Source organism: Mauremys reevesii, linkage group 3 (assembly GCF_016161935.1).
Source record: "Mauremys reevesii isolate NIE-2019 linkage group 3, ASM1616193v1, whole genome shotgun sequence".
Taxonomy (NCBI): Eukaryota; Metazoa; Chordata; order Testudines; family Geoemydidae; genus Mauremys; species Mauremys reevesii.
The window spans coordinates 205,702,141-205,721,813 of NC_052625.1; the positions used below are offsets into that span (position 1 = coordinate 205,702,141).

The 19,673-nt window shown below is 43.1% G+C and overlaps 1 protein-coding gene across 16 annotated transcripts in view; it reads left to right on the forward strand.

The window, feature by feature from the left end:
• DTNB (dystrobrevin beta) overlaps positions 1 to 19,673 on the forward strand; it is a 387,737-nt gene that overhangs the window by 123,531 nt on the left and 244,533 nt on the right. For all 16 annotated transcript variants that reach the window (XR_005595613.1, XR_005595609.1, XR_005595612.1 and 13 more), the window contains 2 exons: positions 1,165 to 1,270; positions 19,008 to 19,174. Coding sequence is in view for 10 of the 16 variants with exons in the window: in XM_039528646.1 (XP_039384580.1) it covers positions 1,165 to 1,270; positions 19,008 to 19,174 (273 nt within the window). In the remaining 6 variants the exon portion in view is untranslated. The remainder of the gene's footprint in view (positions 1 to 1,164; positions 1,271 to 19,007; positions 19,175 to 19,673) is intronic.

A 19,673-nucleotide genomic window follows, 5' to 3' on the forward strand; every position in this document is an offset into this window, starting at 1 on the left:
TGGCAGACACATACATCTTCCTCCCCCAACTCCAAAAAGATATAGGTGAATTGGACATAGCATGCTTCTCCAAAAAGAGTGCTTCAGTCATGGTGTGGTTGCTGCCCGGGAGAACTGTGGACAGTTTTCCTCCTAGAAAACAAGGCTTTGGCCTTTTTTGCTCCACTGCTGTAAGCAGGGCTGCCACCATCTTCTTTAATCCCTGTCAGGGTGGCCCATTGATGTACCACCAATGTATAGGGAGGCAAGAAGAGACAGGCTGTCTGAACAGTGGTTTTTATCCCACAGATCACGTGCCAGAGCAAGGGATTTGGCTTCCCGAAAAGTAGAGGGTGTGGCTGGCCTTGCACAGGTCTTGTTTCCTCCTCTGAAAGTGGAAGACGACTATTTAAGAAGTTATCTAGTTAAATACTTTTTCCTTGTAGGCCTAGTTTCCTTAGCTTTTCTTCCTGACAAATCTCATTGGTATGCATTTTTATCAATATTATATCAATCATTCTTCCTTCTTTCCTTGCCAATTTGTCTGAGATCATGAAAAGCATGGGTCTAGGTCCGGAGAAGACTGTTCTCTGCTTGAAAATTAATTTCACTCACTTCCTTTCCTAAATTTCTTAATTTAAAATCAGTTTCCTTGCCCACTTTTTCAAATTTTAGTATAATTCTGCCTTTACCTGTTTCTGTTCTCATTTCTTCTCTTTCCTTTGTTTGCCATATGGCTAATGCCTAAATACGCCTTTTGATTCCTCCTTTCCTTGCCTTTGTCTTTTTCTCAGTATTGTACCATGTGCTTGGAACTTCCTCCCTTAGTTCACTAAACAATCTTCCCTCTTTGCATTTGAATCCCTCTTTTAAAGCACTTCTTTGCAAACCCTTTCAGCTGTAACTCGCAAAGTACTGACTACATACTCACCCCCTTTGAATTTACCTATGTATTATGTATTTATTGATAATTTATGTATGCAGTATATACTATCTTGTTTGTGATTTACTGTCTAATTAAGATTGAAAATTCCTTGGGGAGGGAGAGTGAATGTATCTGTCCTTTACAATATGTAATACACTGTTGGTACTCAGTAAATTAATACTAAAGAAACCATAGGATGGAGGTAATTACAAAGAATTAAGTTCTCTTTTGAAAGTGTCATGTTTTTGTTTCTTTTACAGAAAAAGATAACGCTAAATATGTTTTTAGACACATTGATGGTTGATCCACCCCCTCAGTGCCTTGTGTGGCTACCTCTCATGCACAGACTTGCACATGTAGAAAATGGTAAGTTAAATATTTATGTCTGACATTTCTGTTCAGAAAAGTGTATATATGATAATCTTTTCCAGAAATTGGATCTTAGTGTTTGCTTTCTCTGATTGTTCCCACTGTATGGTGTTAGTCCCAGAGCATTCAGGGACTAATTCTCAGAAGAGCTAAACACCCCCAGATCCCACTGACTTCAGTGTGAATTGTAGTTGCTCATCACTTCTGAAAACACAACCCTATAATTACACAGAAAATTAAACAATAATCTAGAACAATCCTATTATTTTAAACTTTTCTTTTTAATTTGAATATTAACATAATTAACAACACAGGATTTAAAATAAAAAATATAACCTTCAGAAAAAACAATTTCTGTAAATGAACAAGCTCGTCGACAACTTTTAAAGGATTTTTACTTGCATCGCACTTTAACAAGTATTATCAGTTGATGATGTGGAAGATTTTTGGTTGCCAGTTCAGGTGTCCTTGCTGAGTGTCTCATGAGTGCACCAATCACTTTCTGCCTCCCACCATGAACAACATGAGGGCTGAGCTCTCTCCATCCATGTCCAGTGCTTTCCTTAGCTACAAGTTCCCAGTTACACCTACACAAGAAGGTATTTCTCTGAGAAGTGATTAGGGTTTGAAAAACTGGAGAAGGCTAAAAGGACAACAGATATACTTCTTGTGGTGAGGCATTGTGTGCAACCTGGTCTTTGACTGGCATGCTAGATATGTCAACACATTCTGTGAGGCATAACATCGTCCAGTCTCAGAAATCACAATTTCCACTTTTGAGACAGTCATCATTTGTGGACCCAGTGGTTCACCAAGGACTTAACCCAACCCCCACCCCCCCCTTTTTTTTTTTGGCCAGAATCTTGGGTAATGAATTTCTCCCTCATCTTTTCTTGTCACTTCTTAGGTATGATCAAATCTTCCCAATTTTTCCTCAACATATTAAAAACCCTACCACCTTTCCTGTTTCAGCAGCTAGACTGCTTGTCCCCACTGCAATAGCCTTTTGCCTTGATTACTAAATTGTCTTCCACTTAAGTCTTTCTGAAACCCATATCTGTCATACTCCAGTCTGTCCAAAATCCTGCAGCTAAAATTATCTTCCATGCCTGTCAAATGGACCACGTCATCCCCTTCTAAGAATGTTTCCAGTGAATATGCCTTGTTCACTATATCAAATTCAAACTTCTTGTGTGTCATTCATGACCCTGCAGACTCTGCCCTTGCCTATGTCTCAATCTTCTCTTATTTCTCATTGCCCCATCCACTCTGCTTTACCAGGAGTGCCAGCCTCAATGCCCTATTTGTTTGCTTCTCCCTCTCCCAACTTTGTGCCTTTCTCTGTGCTTTTCTCTATTCATCAAACCACGGACTTCTGCACAATATGTGTGTGTATGTAATAAATACATGCACGCACACATTTAATGGAATAAGTAACCATGAGATATGTCATTCACCTATTGTATCAGCACCTCAAGGTGCATGTAGCACCTGGAGGCCCCAACCAGGTCAGGGCCCAATTGTTCTAGACACTCTACAGAAGCAGTCCTTGCCCCAAAAAACTGATAATCTTTTTCTAAAACAAGATGTCACAGGTGGGTGAAATAAATGGGGGAGTAGTGAGTGACGACAGGGCAATAGTATTACAAGGATATTTTACACAGACTATAGATGTGTACACACCCAATTCATTCTAATTTAACCCAATAAACTTACCAAAGTCCAGGGGTGACAGGGACAGGCAGAGGATGCTGCTGGCAGTCCTTATTTACAGCTCTTCACACAGGTGGCCTTAGGGTGATGGTCATTCTCCATAGATCAGGGTAGATAAGGAGTTCTTATCCACCTTAGGTGATAGAGCTGGCCTTTTTTAGGCACAGCGCTCCTCTCCCCAATCTGGGGAAAGGGAACTGAACATGAATCCTAAACATAGCCTGCACTTTCTGTATCTGTCAGGCTACTACTCCTGGCTAGTCATTCAACTCAGTGGTCAAAATAAAACACAAATTCAAGATGACAATTTGGTTCATGTGGCACCTTATAGACTAACAGACGTTTGGGAGCATGCACTTTCGTGGGTGAATACCCACTTCGTCGGATATTCACCCACGAAAGCTCATGCTCCCAAACATCTGTTAGTCTATAAGGTGCCACAAGACTCTTTGCTGCTTTTACAGATCCAGACTAACACGGCTACTCCTCTGATACTTGACACCAATTTGGTTCATGGAATGTCAGAACTCTTCTTGACAATGAGCAAAGACTGAACGTAGGACGACCCTTGTTGCCAAAACACTGAAGAGGTATAACATAGACATCACTGCCCTCCAAGACAGTCAGAGGTAGGGTTCGTCATATGGTCCAACATTGCTCACAAGTTTGTCTCACTCCCCAAGAGAGTCAATGACTGACTTATAGTGCTCCACATAGAAACCAGTATGCCACCATTATCAGTGACTGTGCACTGACAATGACTCATACACCGAGATCAAGGAGGTGTTTTATGAAGATCTTAGCAGGATCATCAGAGGGGTGCCATACCAGGATAAACTTATTGTCCTTGGAGATTTTAGTGCTCCTGTGGGAGCTGACTTAGATACATGGAAGAAGGGGTTAGGTCATCACAGCTTTGGAAGGTCAAACTCCAATGGCCAACTGCTTCTCTCCAAGTGTACCAAGTTCAATCTCACTATTACCAACACTGTCTTCCCATAGGCCAATAAATATAAGACAACATGGATGCATCCATGTGCAGACAGTGACACATACTGGACTATGTAATTGTACAGTCTAAAGACATTAAAGATGTGTACACCACCTGCTCTTTGAGAGATGCTGAATGCTGGTCAGATTACTGACTTGTGAGAAGCATCATGTTGCCACACTTCTCACCAAAGCATCCGAGAAGATGCCTCAAACCAGTGAAAAAGATCAGTGTGGCTTCCATGAAAGACCCTAGCAAACAATCCAAGTTGAAACAGATACTGGAGATTGCATTAGCTGAGGTCCCAGAGAACTCCACAGATATTGAGGCAACCTGGCAGAAGCTCAGAGATGTCACATATCATGTGGCATCCAAGGTTCTTGGCTTTGTAAGGCGGAAACACCACAACTGGTTTGATGAGAATGATCCTGAGATAGCCTGGCTACTGGAGACAATGCACATCACACTCAAGTCCTACATCTTGGACAAGAAATCAGTAATGAAGGAGACCAGGTGCCATCAGGCCAGACATGCACTTCAAACCCGATTAAGGCTAATGAAACACTGATGGGAGCAAAAGGCTGCAGCTCTGCAGGAAGGGGTTGACAAACATGATGTGAAGGCCTTCTGCGAAGGTCTCCATGCTGTGTATTACCCAAAATCCAGTGGGTACAGCCCCTGTCCTCACAGCAGATGGTAACTGGATGTTCACAGACAAAAGCAATTTTCTCTATCACTGGGCAGAGCGCTTTACGAGTCTCCTTAACTGTCAATCTACTATGTCTGATGAAGCCATTGACTCACTCCCACAATGTGTTGTCCTGAAGGAGCTGTCTGTGGACCCTTCTTTAGGCAAAGTTACTAAGGCTATCAAGCAACTATCCATGGGCAAGTCTCAAGACCCCATCGGCATTCTGCCTGAAGTGTACAAATGTGGAGGTTCTCACTCGGTCAGGAAATACATCAAGACTATATGCCCTAGGAGTTTTCAACAGGTTTGTGTTCACCCAATGGACACATTGCGTCCAGAGTCACAGTGTGGCTTTTGTGCTGGCTGTGGCATCATGGACATGATTTTTCCAGCCTGACAAATACAACAGAAGGTTTGTGAACAGAACAAGGACCTGTACATGGTGGTTTTTAACCTGATCAAAGCCTTCAACATGGTGAATCACAAGAGCCTACGGAAACTTTTTCATGAATTTAGTTGCCCAGAGAAGATGATTGTGGTCATCTGCTCATTTCACGATGACATGATGGCCAGGTTGATGGTCCGTGGTGACTCAACAGAAGCCTTCCCTGTCACCAGCAGCACCGAACAAAGATGTGGTGGTCTTTTAAGCCATGTTCTTGTTCACATTCCAGGACTTTGACAGAGGTGTACACATCCAGTTCAGATTGGTTGGGGGTCTATTCGATCTAAAACTCAGGGCTTGCCCCAAGGTAACTGAACAGCTATTAAGAGAGCTCCTGTTTGCTGACGACTGTGCCCTCATTGCACACGTGCTTAAGGACATTCAACTTATCATGGATGGTTCTGCCTATGCCTCAGCATGCTTCAGTTTCATAACCAGTCAGCACCATACTACCAGCATCATTGATCTCATGATCCCATCATCACAATTGACAACACACCCTTCAGCTCGGTCAGGAAATTCTGCTAACTGGGTAGCATACTTACCAGCAATGCAATGTATGATGAGATCATCCAGTGCCTGGCAAAGGCCAGCTTGGCATTTAGCAGGCTCACTCACAGGCTTTGGAGGGAGCATGGAGTCTGCCTCAGGATCAAAATATAATCACCTCACTCGAATATGACTGCGAGACATGGAGCTTTGGATATTTCATTTAAGAAAACAGAAAGATGGGAGAAAATGAAAGAGGCAGAGGGTAGCATAGATGATTGAGCAATGAGGATAAGAATTTCGGTTTGAGGTGTAGATCACAATGGAATTGTGCAGAGCTTTAAAGGCAAGAATAAGAAGTTTAAATTTGACGAATTGGAAGCAGCAGAGCCATCAACCATCTGGAATTCAGGGCTTTTTGCTATGCTCTCAAGGCCTTTCTACCATGTCTTTAGTGCTAAGTAGAACAGGTCCTAACAGACAATACCATGGCCCTGTATTATACAAAACAGGAATGGGTGTGGTCCCTACATTAGTTGAAGCAAGAAAACTCTTTGGCATTGGTGAATCAAACACAGGATCAACTACATAGGGCTACATCATGAGGAGGAGATGAATGTGCAGGCAGATTTCCCTGAGCAGGACAATGCAGGACCAACAATAAGGAATAAAGCCAATCCGAGGAATTACAGACTAGTCAGCGGAACTTCAGTGCCTGAAATGATAATGGAGTAAATCAAGTAATCAAATTGCAAACATCTCATAGACTCATAGACTTTAAGGTCAGAAGGGGCCATTATGATCATCTAGTCTGACCTCCTGCACAATACAGGCCACAGAATCTCACCCATCCACTTCTATAACAAACCCCTAACCTATGTCTGAGTTATTGAAGTCCTCAAATTGTGGTTTGAAGACCTCAAGCTGCAGAGAATACTCCAGCAATTGACCCATGCCCCATGCTGCAGAGGAAGGCGAAAAACCTCCAGGGCCTCTGCCAATCTGCCCTGGAGGAAAATTCCTTCCCGACCCCAAATATAGCGATCAGTTAAACCCTGAGCATGTTGGCAAGACTCACCAGCCAGCACCCAGGAAAGAATTCTCTGTAGTGACTCAGATCCCAACCCATCTAACATCCCATCACAGACCACTGGGCATACTTACCTGCTGATAATCAAAGATCAATTGCCAAATTAATTGCCAAAATTAGGCGATCCCAGAAGATAATAAGATAATAAGTATCAGAGGGGTAGCCGTGTTAGTCTGGATCTGTAAAAGCAGCAAAGAGTCCTGTGGCACCTTATAGACTAACAGACGTTTTGGAGCATGAGCTTTCGTGGGTGAATACCCACTTTGTCGGATGCATGAGGGATAATAAATAACAGTCAGAATGGGTTTGTCAAGAACAAATCATGTCAAACCAACCTAATAGCTTTCTTTGAGAGGATAACAAACCTTGTGGATAGGGGGAAACGGTAGATGTGGTATATCTTGACTTTAGTAAGGCTTTTGACACTGGCCTGGTATACACTACAGGGAGCGGCGGGATCAATCTAAGATACGCAACTTCAGCTACAAGAATAGCGTAGCTGAAGTCGACGTATCTTAGATCGAATTAAAATTACTTAGTTTGTGTCTTTGTGACGCTGGATCGATGGCTGCAGCTCCCCCGTCGACTTTGCTTCCACCTCTCGCACTGCTGAAGTTCAGCAATTGATGAGAGAGGGATCGGGGATCGATTTATTGCGTCTACACTATACGCGATAAATCGATCCCTGATAGATCGATCGCTACCCACCGATCTGGCAGGTAATGTAGACTTACCCACTGTCTTGCGTGACCGTCTCATAAACCAACTAGGGAAATATAGCCTAGAGGGAATTGCTGTAAGGTGGGTGCATAACTTGGAAAACTGTTCCCAGAGAGTAGTTATCAGTGGGTCACAATCAAGCTGGAAGAGCATATCTAGTGGGGTCCCACAGAAATCAGTCTCCTGTTCAATATCTTCATCAGTTATTTAGGTAATGGCATAGAGAGTACACTTTTAATGTTTGCAGACAATACCATGTTGGGAGGGATTGAAAGTGCTTTGAAGGATAGGATTAAAATTAAAAATGATCTGAACAAACAGATGAAGTGGTCTGAAGTAAATAGGATGAAATTCAATAAGGACAAATGCAAAGCACTCCACTTAGGAAGGAACAATCAGTTGCACACATACAAAATGGGAAATAACTGCCTAGAAAGGAGTACTGCAGAAAGGGATCTGAGGGTCATAGTGGATCACAAGCTAAATATGAATCAACAGTGTAACACTGTTGCAAAAAAATGCAAACATCATAGCAGGAGTGTTGTAAGCAAGACACGAGAAGTAATTCTTCCACTCTACTCCGTGCTGATTAGGCCTGAGCTGGAATACTATGTTCAGTTCTGGGTGAAACATTTCAGGAACGATGTGGACAAATTGGAGAAAGTCCAGAATCAGGAATGGTCTAGTTATTACTTAGTCCTGCCTTGAGTGCAGAGGATTGGATTAGAATACCTATTGAGGTCCATTCCAGTCCTACACTTTTATGATTCTATGAACTTGAATGATTCTTGACACTGTTAGTAACCATCTCCATATTCAGGAGAAGAGTCATAAATGGAGCTCTTCATCTCCAGAGAAAATGTGAAGTGATTAGGCAAAGACTGGAAAGTCATTGTCAGATGATTTCTTCTGGGTTGCAGTGGAAGCCTCCAATCCCACTCCTTCCCAGTGGTATGGAAGATAGAGAGACAGAACAATGATTCATATGGCCGTATTATGGCGAAGACAACACTGGAATACAGAGCTCCTAAAGTTCCTGAAGAATCTCCTTTCCCACTTCCACTGTCTCCAGATCGACCTCCTGCCTCAGAGGAGCAGCCAATTTCTTCATATCAACCCAGAGACATCTTGCCTTTTGGCCTGGATAATAACCTACAGTGATGGTCACTGATCAGGCTTGCTCTGGACAAGGATGAAGTCCACTATGAAGTGCTATCTCCAAAACTGGAAAAGGTTCTCCATGTGGTCCAGTAGCAAGAATCTTACCCTGACACAAACAGGAATTCATGCTATATTGGACTGTTTAATGTTAAGTCACAAGGACTCTCACTAACAGCATTAATATACGCCTGGATGCTATCTCAGCCCACTGCCATCCTGTGCAGAACAAAATGGTATTTTCCCATCAAACAATAGCCAGATTCCTAAAAAGACTTACTAATGCTTTTCCTGGAGTAAGAAAACCACCTCCTTCCTGGGATCTAGATTTGGTGCAAACCAAGTTGAAGCGGACTCCGTTTGGATCTCTCAGGTACACTTCCCTAAAACACCATTCTTGTTGGCTATAATCACATCAGCAAGAAGAGTCAGTGAGCTCCAAGCTCTAATGGCCATTCCCTCCTACACTGTAGTGCACAAAAATTAAGTGGTGCATAGACCTCATTCTAGCTTAATGCACCTTAGCCAGTATATTTCTCTCCTTTAGTTGTTTCCCAGTCATTGTTCTCATACATCTCCACACTTTGGATGCCAAGAATACAAAACCCGTTTAAAAGATTAATAGGCTATTTGTAGCATATAGGGAAAGCTGCTAAAGAGAACCAGTCAACACCGAGATATCTAAGTGGGTTAAGGCTTGTGTAGAACTCTGTTACAACATAGCTAAGTTACCAGGGCCTACAGGGTTAAGGACCCATTTGAATAGAGCCATTGCAGCTTCTGTGCCATGTCTTAGGCAATTCCTAATACTGGAAATCAGCAGAGAACAGCTTAAAATGTAGTGCATACTTTCTCCAATTGCTGTTCTTTAGACTTAGCATCATGCTCCAATGCTCTATTTGTCAGGGTAGTGCTACCACGCATATGTTATAAACTCTTCATCCACCTTCCGCCCAGGCAGTACTGATCACTAGTTTTAGCCAAGTGGAATACAGAGTCCTTTGAAGAAGAGAGGTTACTCACTAGTAACTTATTATTTAAGATTTGCCTTCATGTATTCATGCTTCCTGTCCTCCTTTGCCTTGGAGTTTTTTGTTTGATCAGCACTCTGCAGTTCAGGAGAAGAAACTGATGCATTTGTGGGTAGTGGTGGGATGTATATGTCAGGAGACTGGGTCATAGGCGGTCAGGCCTAATGGTTGGAGCGAGAGTCAGGCCCAGCGGTTGGAATCTGAATGCCAGAGCCAGGGGTCAAGACAGGGCCAGTACCAGGAAGCAGAGCTAAAGATCCTAACTAGAGTCAGAGTCTAAATGTCAATGCCAAGGGTTGCAAGAGAGTCACAGTCAGGAATCAGAGCCAAAGCTCAGAACTGGATTACCCGAAGTTAGGGAAGGCAGGACCAGGGCTGGTTCTGAGGTAGGAACAAGGCTGGGGCAGGATGGAAAAAAGACTGGGTGCAGGGCAGGAGCTGTAGGGGAGCAGAGCAGGACCAGGGCTTGGTGAGAAAGAAGCACAGAGAGGCAGAGAGTCTGTGGGCATGTGCATTGAGCAGCCAGTGAGCCGCTGCTGCTGAGCTTAAGAACTGGCCTGCTAGCTTCCTCAGCCAGTCAAGCAGGGCGGTCCGTCAGGCAGTGTAGCTGGCTCGTTAGGATGTCAGGAGTACTGAGCAGGCGCAGCCACAGGGCCTTACTCCTGGCAGTATGTGTACTCCCTCATAGTCTTGAAAGTCAATGTCAGAAGAGGGTGTCTGCACACCCCTCCTCCTTGGGCTTGGCTTTGAAGAGGGTTCTGTGGCTTATCACCAAGGGGCAGCATATCCTACAGGTGTGAGTTCACATATGTGACTGACTTTTGAAGAACAGTTGATGGGAAGTAACTTCTCTTTGCCTAGGGTAAACCCTGCTCACTGTGGGTATGCAATTGCTTAGAGGTGCTGTTACCTCACAGGTTGAGAAATATTTGTAGAATAGATTTGTGAAGCTATAAGCATGGTGTTTGTACTTACATTTATGTACATACCTCCCCCAAAGCATTCTTCACTAGAGTAGTTCTAATTGCAATGCTTGAAAAGTAATCCTATACCTCTCCCTTTGTTGTGGTTATAAGATTGTTATAAAGATCCCATTAAATTGTTGACTGAGCTTATTCACTTAAGGAATAGACAACTTTTCTAACCTGTAAATGGTGTTTCTCAGATGAAATAAGCTCAATCCACAATGACCCATCTTTTGTGTTTTTTTGTTTGATTGAGTCTCATTCTTTGCTTCTATTTTTTTAACTCTGTAATTTTTCATTCCTGGATAGTGTTTGTGAGTTTCTAGTTAGTGTGTTTTTTCTAGTTCTGGAACCATTCATTGATTGACAGCACTATAAAAAGTTTCTTTTTGATTGCACCTTGTCAGAGTGGAGCACCTTTGTTGGCTAACTTTTCCTTCCAATCAGATGCTCATCTTCTTTGTAGTTTGTAAGTATTCTAGTTAAGTAATATGGCAGATACAGCTGGGGTACTTGAGAGAAGCTTGAGGACACCTGGATTGGCACCCAAAAAAATTGTCGTTTCCTTGGTTGCCTATGGTTGTTCTTATGTGAGATAAACAAAAACCCATTAAGTTGTGGATTGAGTTTATTCCATTGGAAAAATACCACTTACAGGTAAGAGAAATTCTCTTCTCTCACAAGGCATCAGATCAAGTTTTCTTTAATCAGTAACGCTATTCTAAAGAAACCTAGGACATCATTTTTGAGAGACATGCTTCAGTTTTTGAGGAGATGTGCAATATAATACCAATAGTATTACATTCAGTGGGCCTTCTAATCCATTTTGTTAGCTTTCTGTAGAAATAAGGTCCATGGAAGAAAATAGAGTTTTGACTGAAGAAGAAGCCATTGTAAATCCAAGTGGAAGAAATTCCTACACTCTACTTCCCTCCTTCCCTCTGTAAAAGAGGAAAAAATGTAGGAAAACACCCTAGTAGTGTGAAAAGTTATTTTTCTCCTTTTTACACTTGACTGCCCTGTCACCCTAGCTAGGTATTTATATTTTTAGAAAGATTTTAATAGATTGTAAACTCCTTGGAACAGGGATCATGTCTTTATCTGTGCTTATAGTGAGGCACCTAACAAATTAGTTGTATATGAACGTCAGCAAATTATCTGACTAACTTGTTTCTTTGGATTTTTCTTTAAAAGATGATGCAGACAATAAAATATATCTGACCTGTTCCTTTGCAAAGAAGATTACTTTAGTAGTGATATTTAATCCAGGGAAAAGTCGTGGGGGAAGAATGTATTCCCAATTATTTGTTAACTGGTCACTCCTCTACTCTTGTGAACTGCTCAGGTAGTTTTCCAATCAAATATTGCAGCCCTGTCACCATAGCCTCGTTTTGTGGAAAACTACGCTTTACCTCTCTCACCAAATCAGAAGAAAGTTCCTGAAGAAAATGGTAGTTGCTACCCTTCCTAAGAGGAGCAGGAAATGGACAGTTCACGAAACCCGCATGATATCCTGTTTAGCAGGTCCGAAGAGTATCAACTTCACCAGTCTAGGACCAACACGCTGCTCCTACTCTTCGCATAGATAGATGGATCATCTCATGGAATTAATTTTTATAGGATATCATAGAACCATAGAATATTAGGGTTGGAAGAGATCTCAGGAGGTCATCTAGTCCAATCCCCTGCTCAAAGCACCAACACCAACTAAATCATCCCAGCCAAGGCTTTGTCAAGCCGAGCTTTCTAGTGAAATAGTGTTTCCGAATATCCAACCTAGACCTCCCCCACTGCAACTTGAGACCATTGCTTCTTGTTCTGTCATCTGCCACCACGGAGAACAACCTAGCTCCATCCTCTTTGGAACCCCCCTTCAGCTAATTGAAGGCTGCTATCAAATCCCCTCTCACTCTTCTCTTCTGCAGACTAAATAACCCTAGTTCTCTCAGCCTCTCCTTGTAAGTCATGTGCCCCAGTCCCCTAATTATTTTCGTTGCCCTCCGCTGGACTCTCTCCAATTTGTCCACATTCCTTCTGTAGTGAGGGGACCAAAACTGGATGCAATACTCCAGGTGTGGCCTCACCAGTGCCGAATAGAGGGGAATAATCACTTCCCTCGATCTGCTGGCAATTCTCCTACCAGTACAGCCCAATATGCCATTGGCTTTCTTGGCAACAAGGGCACACTGCCGACTCATATCCAGCTTCTTGTCCACTGTAATCCCCAGGTCCTTTTCTGCAGAACTGCTCTTTAGCCAGTTGGTCCCCAGCCTGTAGCGATGCATGGGATTCTTCCTTCCTAAGTGCAGAACTCTGCACTTGTCCTTGTTGAACCTCATCAGATTTCTTTTGGTCCAATTGGTCTAGGTAACTCTGGACCCTATCCCTACCCTCTAGCGTATCTACCTCTCCTCCCAGTTTAGTGTCATCTGCGAACTTGCTGAGGGTGCAATTAGTCCCATCATCCAGATCATTAATAAAGATGTTGAACAAAACCAGCCCCAGGACCGACTCCTGGGGCACTCCGCTTGATATTGGCTGCCAACTAGACATCGAGCCATTGATTTCTACCAGTTGAGCCCGACAATCTAGCCAGCTTTCTATCCACCTTCTAGTCCATTCATCCAGCCCATACTTTTTTAACTTGCTGTCAAGAATACTGTGAGAGACCGTATCAAAAGCTTTGCTAAAGCAGAACAGGAAGTGTGCCCACTTTTGTTCCAGGGTAGGTCACAGCCACCTGATCCATATCAGACACTTTCCTTTGTCCATGGGACAAGCACCTCTTTTATGCACTCCCGCCTGTGTCCCTGATTCCCAGGGTCATTATCAAGCTCAAGAAAGAAACATGGCAAATTGGTCCTTACAGCTCCAGCCTCATCAAGGCAGATGTGGTATTCAGACCTCTGCAAGTTGTCCACTCAGGAACTCTTCATGTTGCCAGGTACAGAGGACCTCCTAATGCACAGTCATGGACGAGTGCTGCCTCCAGATCCTCAAGGGCTGAGCTTCACAGCATTGTTCACTGGTGGCTGAGTATGGAGGAAATGCATTGGTCAGTGGCTGTCCAGAATGTTCTCCTTAACAATAGAAAATATTCCACTAGAGCTACTGACTTGAGTGAATAAAAGCATTTCTCCATCTGGACAGCTTCCCAAAATGTGTCCCCAGCTCAGACCAGCATTCAGACAATCCTGGACTATCTTTGGTACCTTAAGAAGTTGGGTCTGATGCTCAGCTCTGTTAAGGTGCATCTGGAGGTGACTTTGGCTTTCCATCCTCATATAAGTGGCAGGACTATTTTTACTCTCTCCATCATGACCAGATTCGTGAAAGTTCTAAACAGATTATTTCCAGCAGTCTGAGACCCAACACCTCTGTGGGATCTGAATTTGGAGTTGTCTGTGCTTATGGACCCTCTTTCAGAGTCTTTGGCACTGTGCTCCTTTCTACACTTACTAGTGAAGGTAGTATTTTAAGTGGCCATCATCTCTGCCAAGAGGGTTAGTGAACCGAATGCATTGGTCACTGATCCACCTTACACGTTCTTCAGAAGGACAAAGTCTGACTTAGGCTCCTTGGAAGTTCCTCTCCACGGTGGTCTCTGACTGCCACATAATCCAATCTGTCTGCTAGTTTTCTTTCCAAAGTTGCATGTGAACAGGTATGAGAGAAAACTCCACATCCTCAGTGTTTGGCACATGTTGACTTTTTACTTGGATAGGATAAAGCCCTTGCAGGGTTCTTCCTAGCTGTTCTTGTCATATGCAGAATGAGTGAGGCATCATCCAGTCACAACACAGGCTCTTCATCGTAATGGCTTATGCTGCTGAAGGAGTAATATCTCCTTATAGACTCACAGCACACTTGCTCAGAGCATATTCAATCTCAACAGCATTTCTGGCACACATCCCTGTTATGGACGTATGTAGATCAGCAACACGGTCCTCAGTTCATACTTTCACTAGACCATATGCACTTTGCAACTTGAGGGAAGATGCAGATCTAGGCAAGGCAGTCCTACAGTCCCTCTTTCTATAAGGCTCTGAGCCCCTCCTCCTACGTTAACAGCTTGGGCATTCTCTGTATCATAATGCAACCACTTGAAGAACAAATGATTATTTACCATCCTGTAATGGTTGTTCTTCGCGATGTGTTTCATATATCAATTACGTGACCCACCATCCTTCCCTGATGTGTCGGAGTCTATCATTGGGTTCCAGTGCAAAGGAACTGAAGAAGGGGTGGGGTGACTCTGCCCTTTATACCCTTAGTTGGCTCACGAAGATCTTGGCCATGGGTGGGGCTGCCAACTCCAGCACCAGTGCACAAGGTATGCACATATCTACAGAATAATGGACATATGCAACACATCTCAAAGAAAAGCAGTTACAAGAAGGTATGTAACTTTTTTTCCACTTGCCCTCCAAAGGCCATCATCTGTTTGGGGAGATGGTGGATAAACCCTACAAGATGAGTGGAGCAAAATGCCTCATTTGCAGAGCTTAGAAAGACATATTCATTGTCTTGGGAAATGTGCTGCAACTTTCACTGAAATTCAAATTCAGACCTATCTTTCTGAGATTTTCTCCAGCCAGCTCTCAGGAGAGTTAGTCCAAGGATGAGCCTTCCAAGGATTTTAAAAGAAAAACCTAAGATGTCAGTTTCTTTCCCCTAGGTGGGGAGGGAATGCTTGTGTATGTACCCGGTCAATTGTGGAAGCTAGTTTGGAGGGTATGTTACATTCCATTCTGATAGCAGTGAGTTTTTGTGATCATTCTGATGTGTTCCAGGAGTTCCTCATTCCTGGGCTAGCTACAAAGAAAGCTTTTGTTTTTAGTGCTCACTAACAGGGCCGGCCCTTCCATTTAGGCAACCTACGCAGTCGCCTAGGGCGCCAGGATTTGGGGGGGGGCGGCATTTTGCCGGGAGGGCGGCAGGTGGCTCCGGTGGACCTCCCGCAGGCGTGCCTGTGGAGGGTCCGCTGGTCCCGGGGCTCCGGTGGAGCAGCCGCAGGAATGCCTGCGGCAGGTCCACCGGAGCCACGGGATGAGTGGACCCTCCGCAGGGACGCCTGCGGGAGGTCCACCGGAGCCGCGGGACTGGCGGCAAAATGGGTAGAGCCGGCCCTGCGCCTAGAGTGCCAAAAACCCTGATGCCGCTCCTGCTCACTAATCTCATTCATGACAACTCCATTGTTCCAGTGGAAAGCAGATGTGAAGAGTGAGGCTGTCTCTAGATCAGTGTGGCCAGCCCAAGTCTTTCAGGATAGAATGAAGTTTCTTAGCCATATATAGGGGGTGGTCAAACAGCAACTCTTTTACAGTTGAAGTGTGGCTTGCGGAGCCCCTCAAACTCAGACAGGGACCTCCCTCAGAGCTGAAGCCCTGAGACCCTCCTCTCCACAGGGCACAAACCCTTAGTCCCAACACCCCACTGCGGGGCTGAAGCCCTGAGCCCCTGCAGACATGCCCTGACTCTTGAACTACTGAAGATTGTTGTATGCGGCTTAGAGGGTCAGTAAATTTGGCCACCTCTGCCGTATATCATCCTTTTTACAACCACAGCTGTTGGTGTCAAGTCTAGGAGGACAATCTGAAAATAGAAATGTGAATGACAGTCGTTACTGTAGCAGCAAGTTCTTCAAAGCACTTCTCTCTCTCAACATCACTGCCATCTGAGCTATAGTTTCAACCTTCTGTCTTTTTCTTCTTAACTAAGTCTCAGTGCTTAATCCTCATCCTGTTTGACCTGGCTGCAGACATTTCCTCCTCCTTGATATTCTTTCTTATTTTCTGTGACTGTCCTCTTTTCATTCTTCTACCACAGGCTTTTCTTTTTTTAGTGTGTCATTTGGTGTCTTTCTCCTCCACTTCCTAGAAAAAATGTTCTTGTCTGCCTACTCTTCTTACTCTACATTTTATCCCTGGGTATCCTCTCTTCTCTATTTGCATAAAATGACAATTTTTATATACTTCTTCATCCATACTAGTCTCCTGCAGGTCAGTCTTGCATATCTCACTCTCTCAGATATCTCACCCTGTATGGATCACTGTCATCTGAAATTTGACTTAGATAAAAGATAAAACTGAGCTCATAATCTTTCCTCACAAACTCTCTCCCACTGCCATTATGGTTGATAGCACGCCTCCATTCTCCTAGGCTCTGAGGCCTGTAACCTGGGGGTCATTTTCAATTCTACCTTATTTCTCCTATACCCAGGCTGTGACTCAATCTTGTCACTTTTTATAACAATGTTGCAAAAATATCCACCAATTTATTTCTTTCCATTCTAAGACAGAAAATATCATATTGTCTCTATATAAATCCATGGTATGCCCACATCTTTGAATACTGCGTGCAGATGTGGTCATCCCATCTCAAAAAAGGATATATTGGGATTGGAAAAGGTTCAGAAAAGGGCAACAAAAATTATTAAGGGTATGGAACAGCTGCTGTATGAGGAGAGATTAATATGACTGGTACTTTTCAGTTTGGGAAAGAGATGACTAAGGGGAGATATGATAGAGGTCTATAAAATCATGACTGATGTGGAGAAAGTAAATAAAGAAGTGTTATTTACTCCTTCGCATAACACAAGAACGGGGGATCACCAAATGAAATGAATAGGCAACAGATTTAAAACAAACAAAAGGAAGTATTTCTTCACACAATGCACAGTCAGCCTGTGGAACTCCTTGCTAGAGGATTTTTTTTTTAAATTGGAGATATACCTATCTCCTAGAACTGGAAGGGACCTTGAAAGGTCATCAACTCCAGCCCCCTGCCTTCACTAGCAGGACCAAGTACTGATTTTTGGCCCAGATCCCTAAATGGCCCCTCAAGGATTGAACTCTCAACCCTGGGTTTAGCAGGCCAATGCTCTGAAGGCCAAGCCTATAACAGGATTCAAAAAAGAGATAGATAAGTTCCTGGAGGATAGGTCCATCAATGGCTATTAGCCAGGATGGGCAGGGATGGTGTCCCTAGTATCTGTTTGCCAGAAGCTGGGAATGGGCGACAGGGGATGGATCACTTGATGATTCCCTGTTCTGTTCACTCCCTCTGGGGCACCTGGCATTGGCCACTGTCGTCAGACACGACACTGGGCTAGATGGACCTTTGGTCTGACCCAGTATGGCTGTTCTTTTTCTGATGACCGAATTGCTTGTCTGTGCTCTAATAATAGCTGATATTGACTATTGTAACCTTCTCCTCTCCAATCTTGTAGATACTTACCTTGCTCCCTGCTGTCCATTCAAAATGCTGTCACCAAAATCATTTCCCCTCACCTTTTGGTTTTGACTTCATTTTCACTCCATAAGATCTTTTCACTGGTTTCCTTGTTGCCCAGCATATCATCTTGAAATTCCCTATCCTTGGATTCAAGACCCAATGCTTCTGGCCCAAGTCTGCATCAGTGACCATGTTTTCATTATGCATTACCCCATTCTCTCCACTCCGATATTGTTGATAGCTTTGAAGGTTCCTTTATACCCTTCTTCCATTTCCATCGCCATGCTGCCCCTTTCCAAATTTTCCAAAGGAAAAACTTAAGTCAACAGAACCACTTAGAGGAATATGTGCCTTGCAGAATAATTATATGCTCTTTTTTGTTCATTTGTTCATCATTTCCCTATCTCCTCTCCACCTTTTTTGGTCTGTTTATGACCCTCACTATTTGTCATGTCTAATTTAGATTGTAAACCCTTTGGTACAGGGACAATGTCTCTGTTGGCAAGGCCCCTAGCATATTTTTGGGTGCTCAAAAATAAACTCAGAACTCAACTTTATAACTGGGTACTGGCTGTATTTTAACACTGTGCAACATATATTATTTTGGGATTGACTCATATAATGGAGATGGAAAAGACTGCCATCCAGTCCATCTCCCTACTATTGCAGGATTGTTCCTTTCAGTACATTAATTTTTTTAGCCAATTTAGTTTTGAAGTCCCAAGCAGTGGGACTTGCACCACATTCTTTAGTAGGCTCCCATTTTTTAGGGTTTGAAAATCCTTTGTATACTGTCAAGTATCAGAGGAGTAGCCGTGTTAGTCTGGATCTGTAAAAAGCGACAGAGTCCTGTGGCACCTTATAGACTAACAGAAGTATTGGAGCATGAGCTTACGCTTCAATACTTCTGTTAGTCTATAAGGTGCCACAGGACTTTTTGTATACTGTGTATACTTTAGGTTGTCGAACTTGCATACAGATTTCAAGATCAGACAGTATCTGAATAGGGACACATTTAATAGAAATATATTATTTTAACTTGTTTAATGTAAATCATTTTTATAAGTATGAAATTGTTAGCAAATTTTATTGATGTTTAGGAACTTCATCCTTATTGGGCACTCAGATTTATTGTGTGTGGTTTTTCAGATAATAGTAAAATAACACTTTTTTAAGATTCTCTTATTGCTTTTCCCCCCCTGAAGTCTTCCATCCTGTGGAATGTTCATATTGTCGGTGTGAGAGCATGATGGGTTTCCGGTACCGATGCCAGCAGTGCCACAACTACCAGCTCTGTCAAAACTGTTTTTGGCGTGGCCATGCAAATGGCCCTCATAGCAACCAACATCAGATGAAGGAGCATTCCTCTTGGGTAATTCAGCTTTGTTTGTAATAATGCACTGATCATCTCTATGCAAACTTCTTTTGAAAGCTAAAGATGTTTTTGTAATAGGCTTAGAATCACAGGTTAAATCTTAAAGGTTTTCAAATAGGAGCTTATAAATAGGCACATTATACTTTTCTGTGAGTTGTACGTAATTTTATTTAATTATTTGACATTATCATTTTGCTCAGTGCTGACGATACAATTCCTGCTCTTAAGTGCCTTGCAATCTGAGACATATAAAACAAAGCACTTGTTGTCTTCTTCTTTTCCCCAACACCATCCCTTCCTACATCCCTCTTTTTACCAGATTAATAACCCACTGTAATTTTGATGTCATCACAAAGGAAGAAAACACTATGCACACAAGGTGCTCTTTTTGGCAAAGTGGTGTTCTTGAACATAGTATCTCTTTAAAATAATTAAATGTTTGCCTTCATTGTGCATGAAGCTGGACTGTATATATTGTGGAAGACAGATCCTTAAC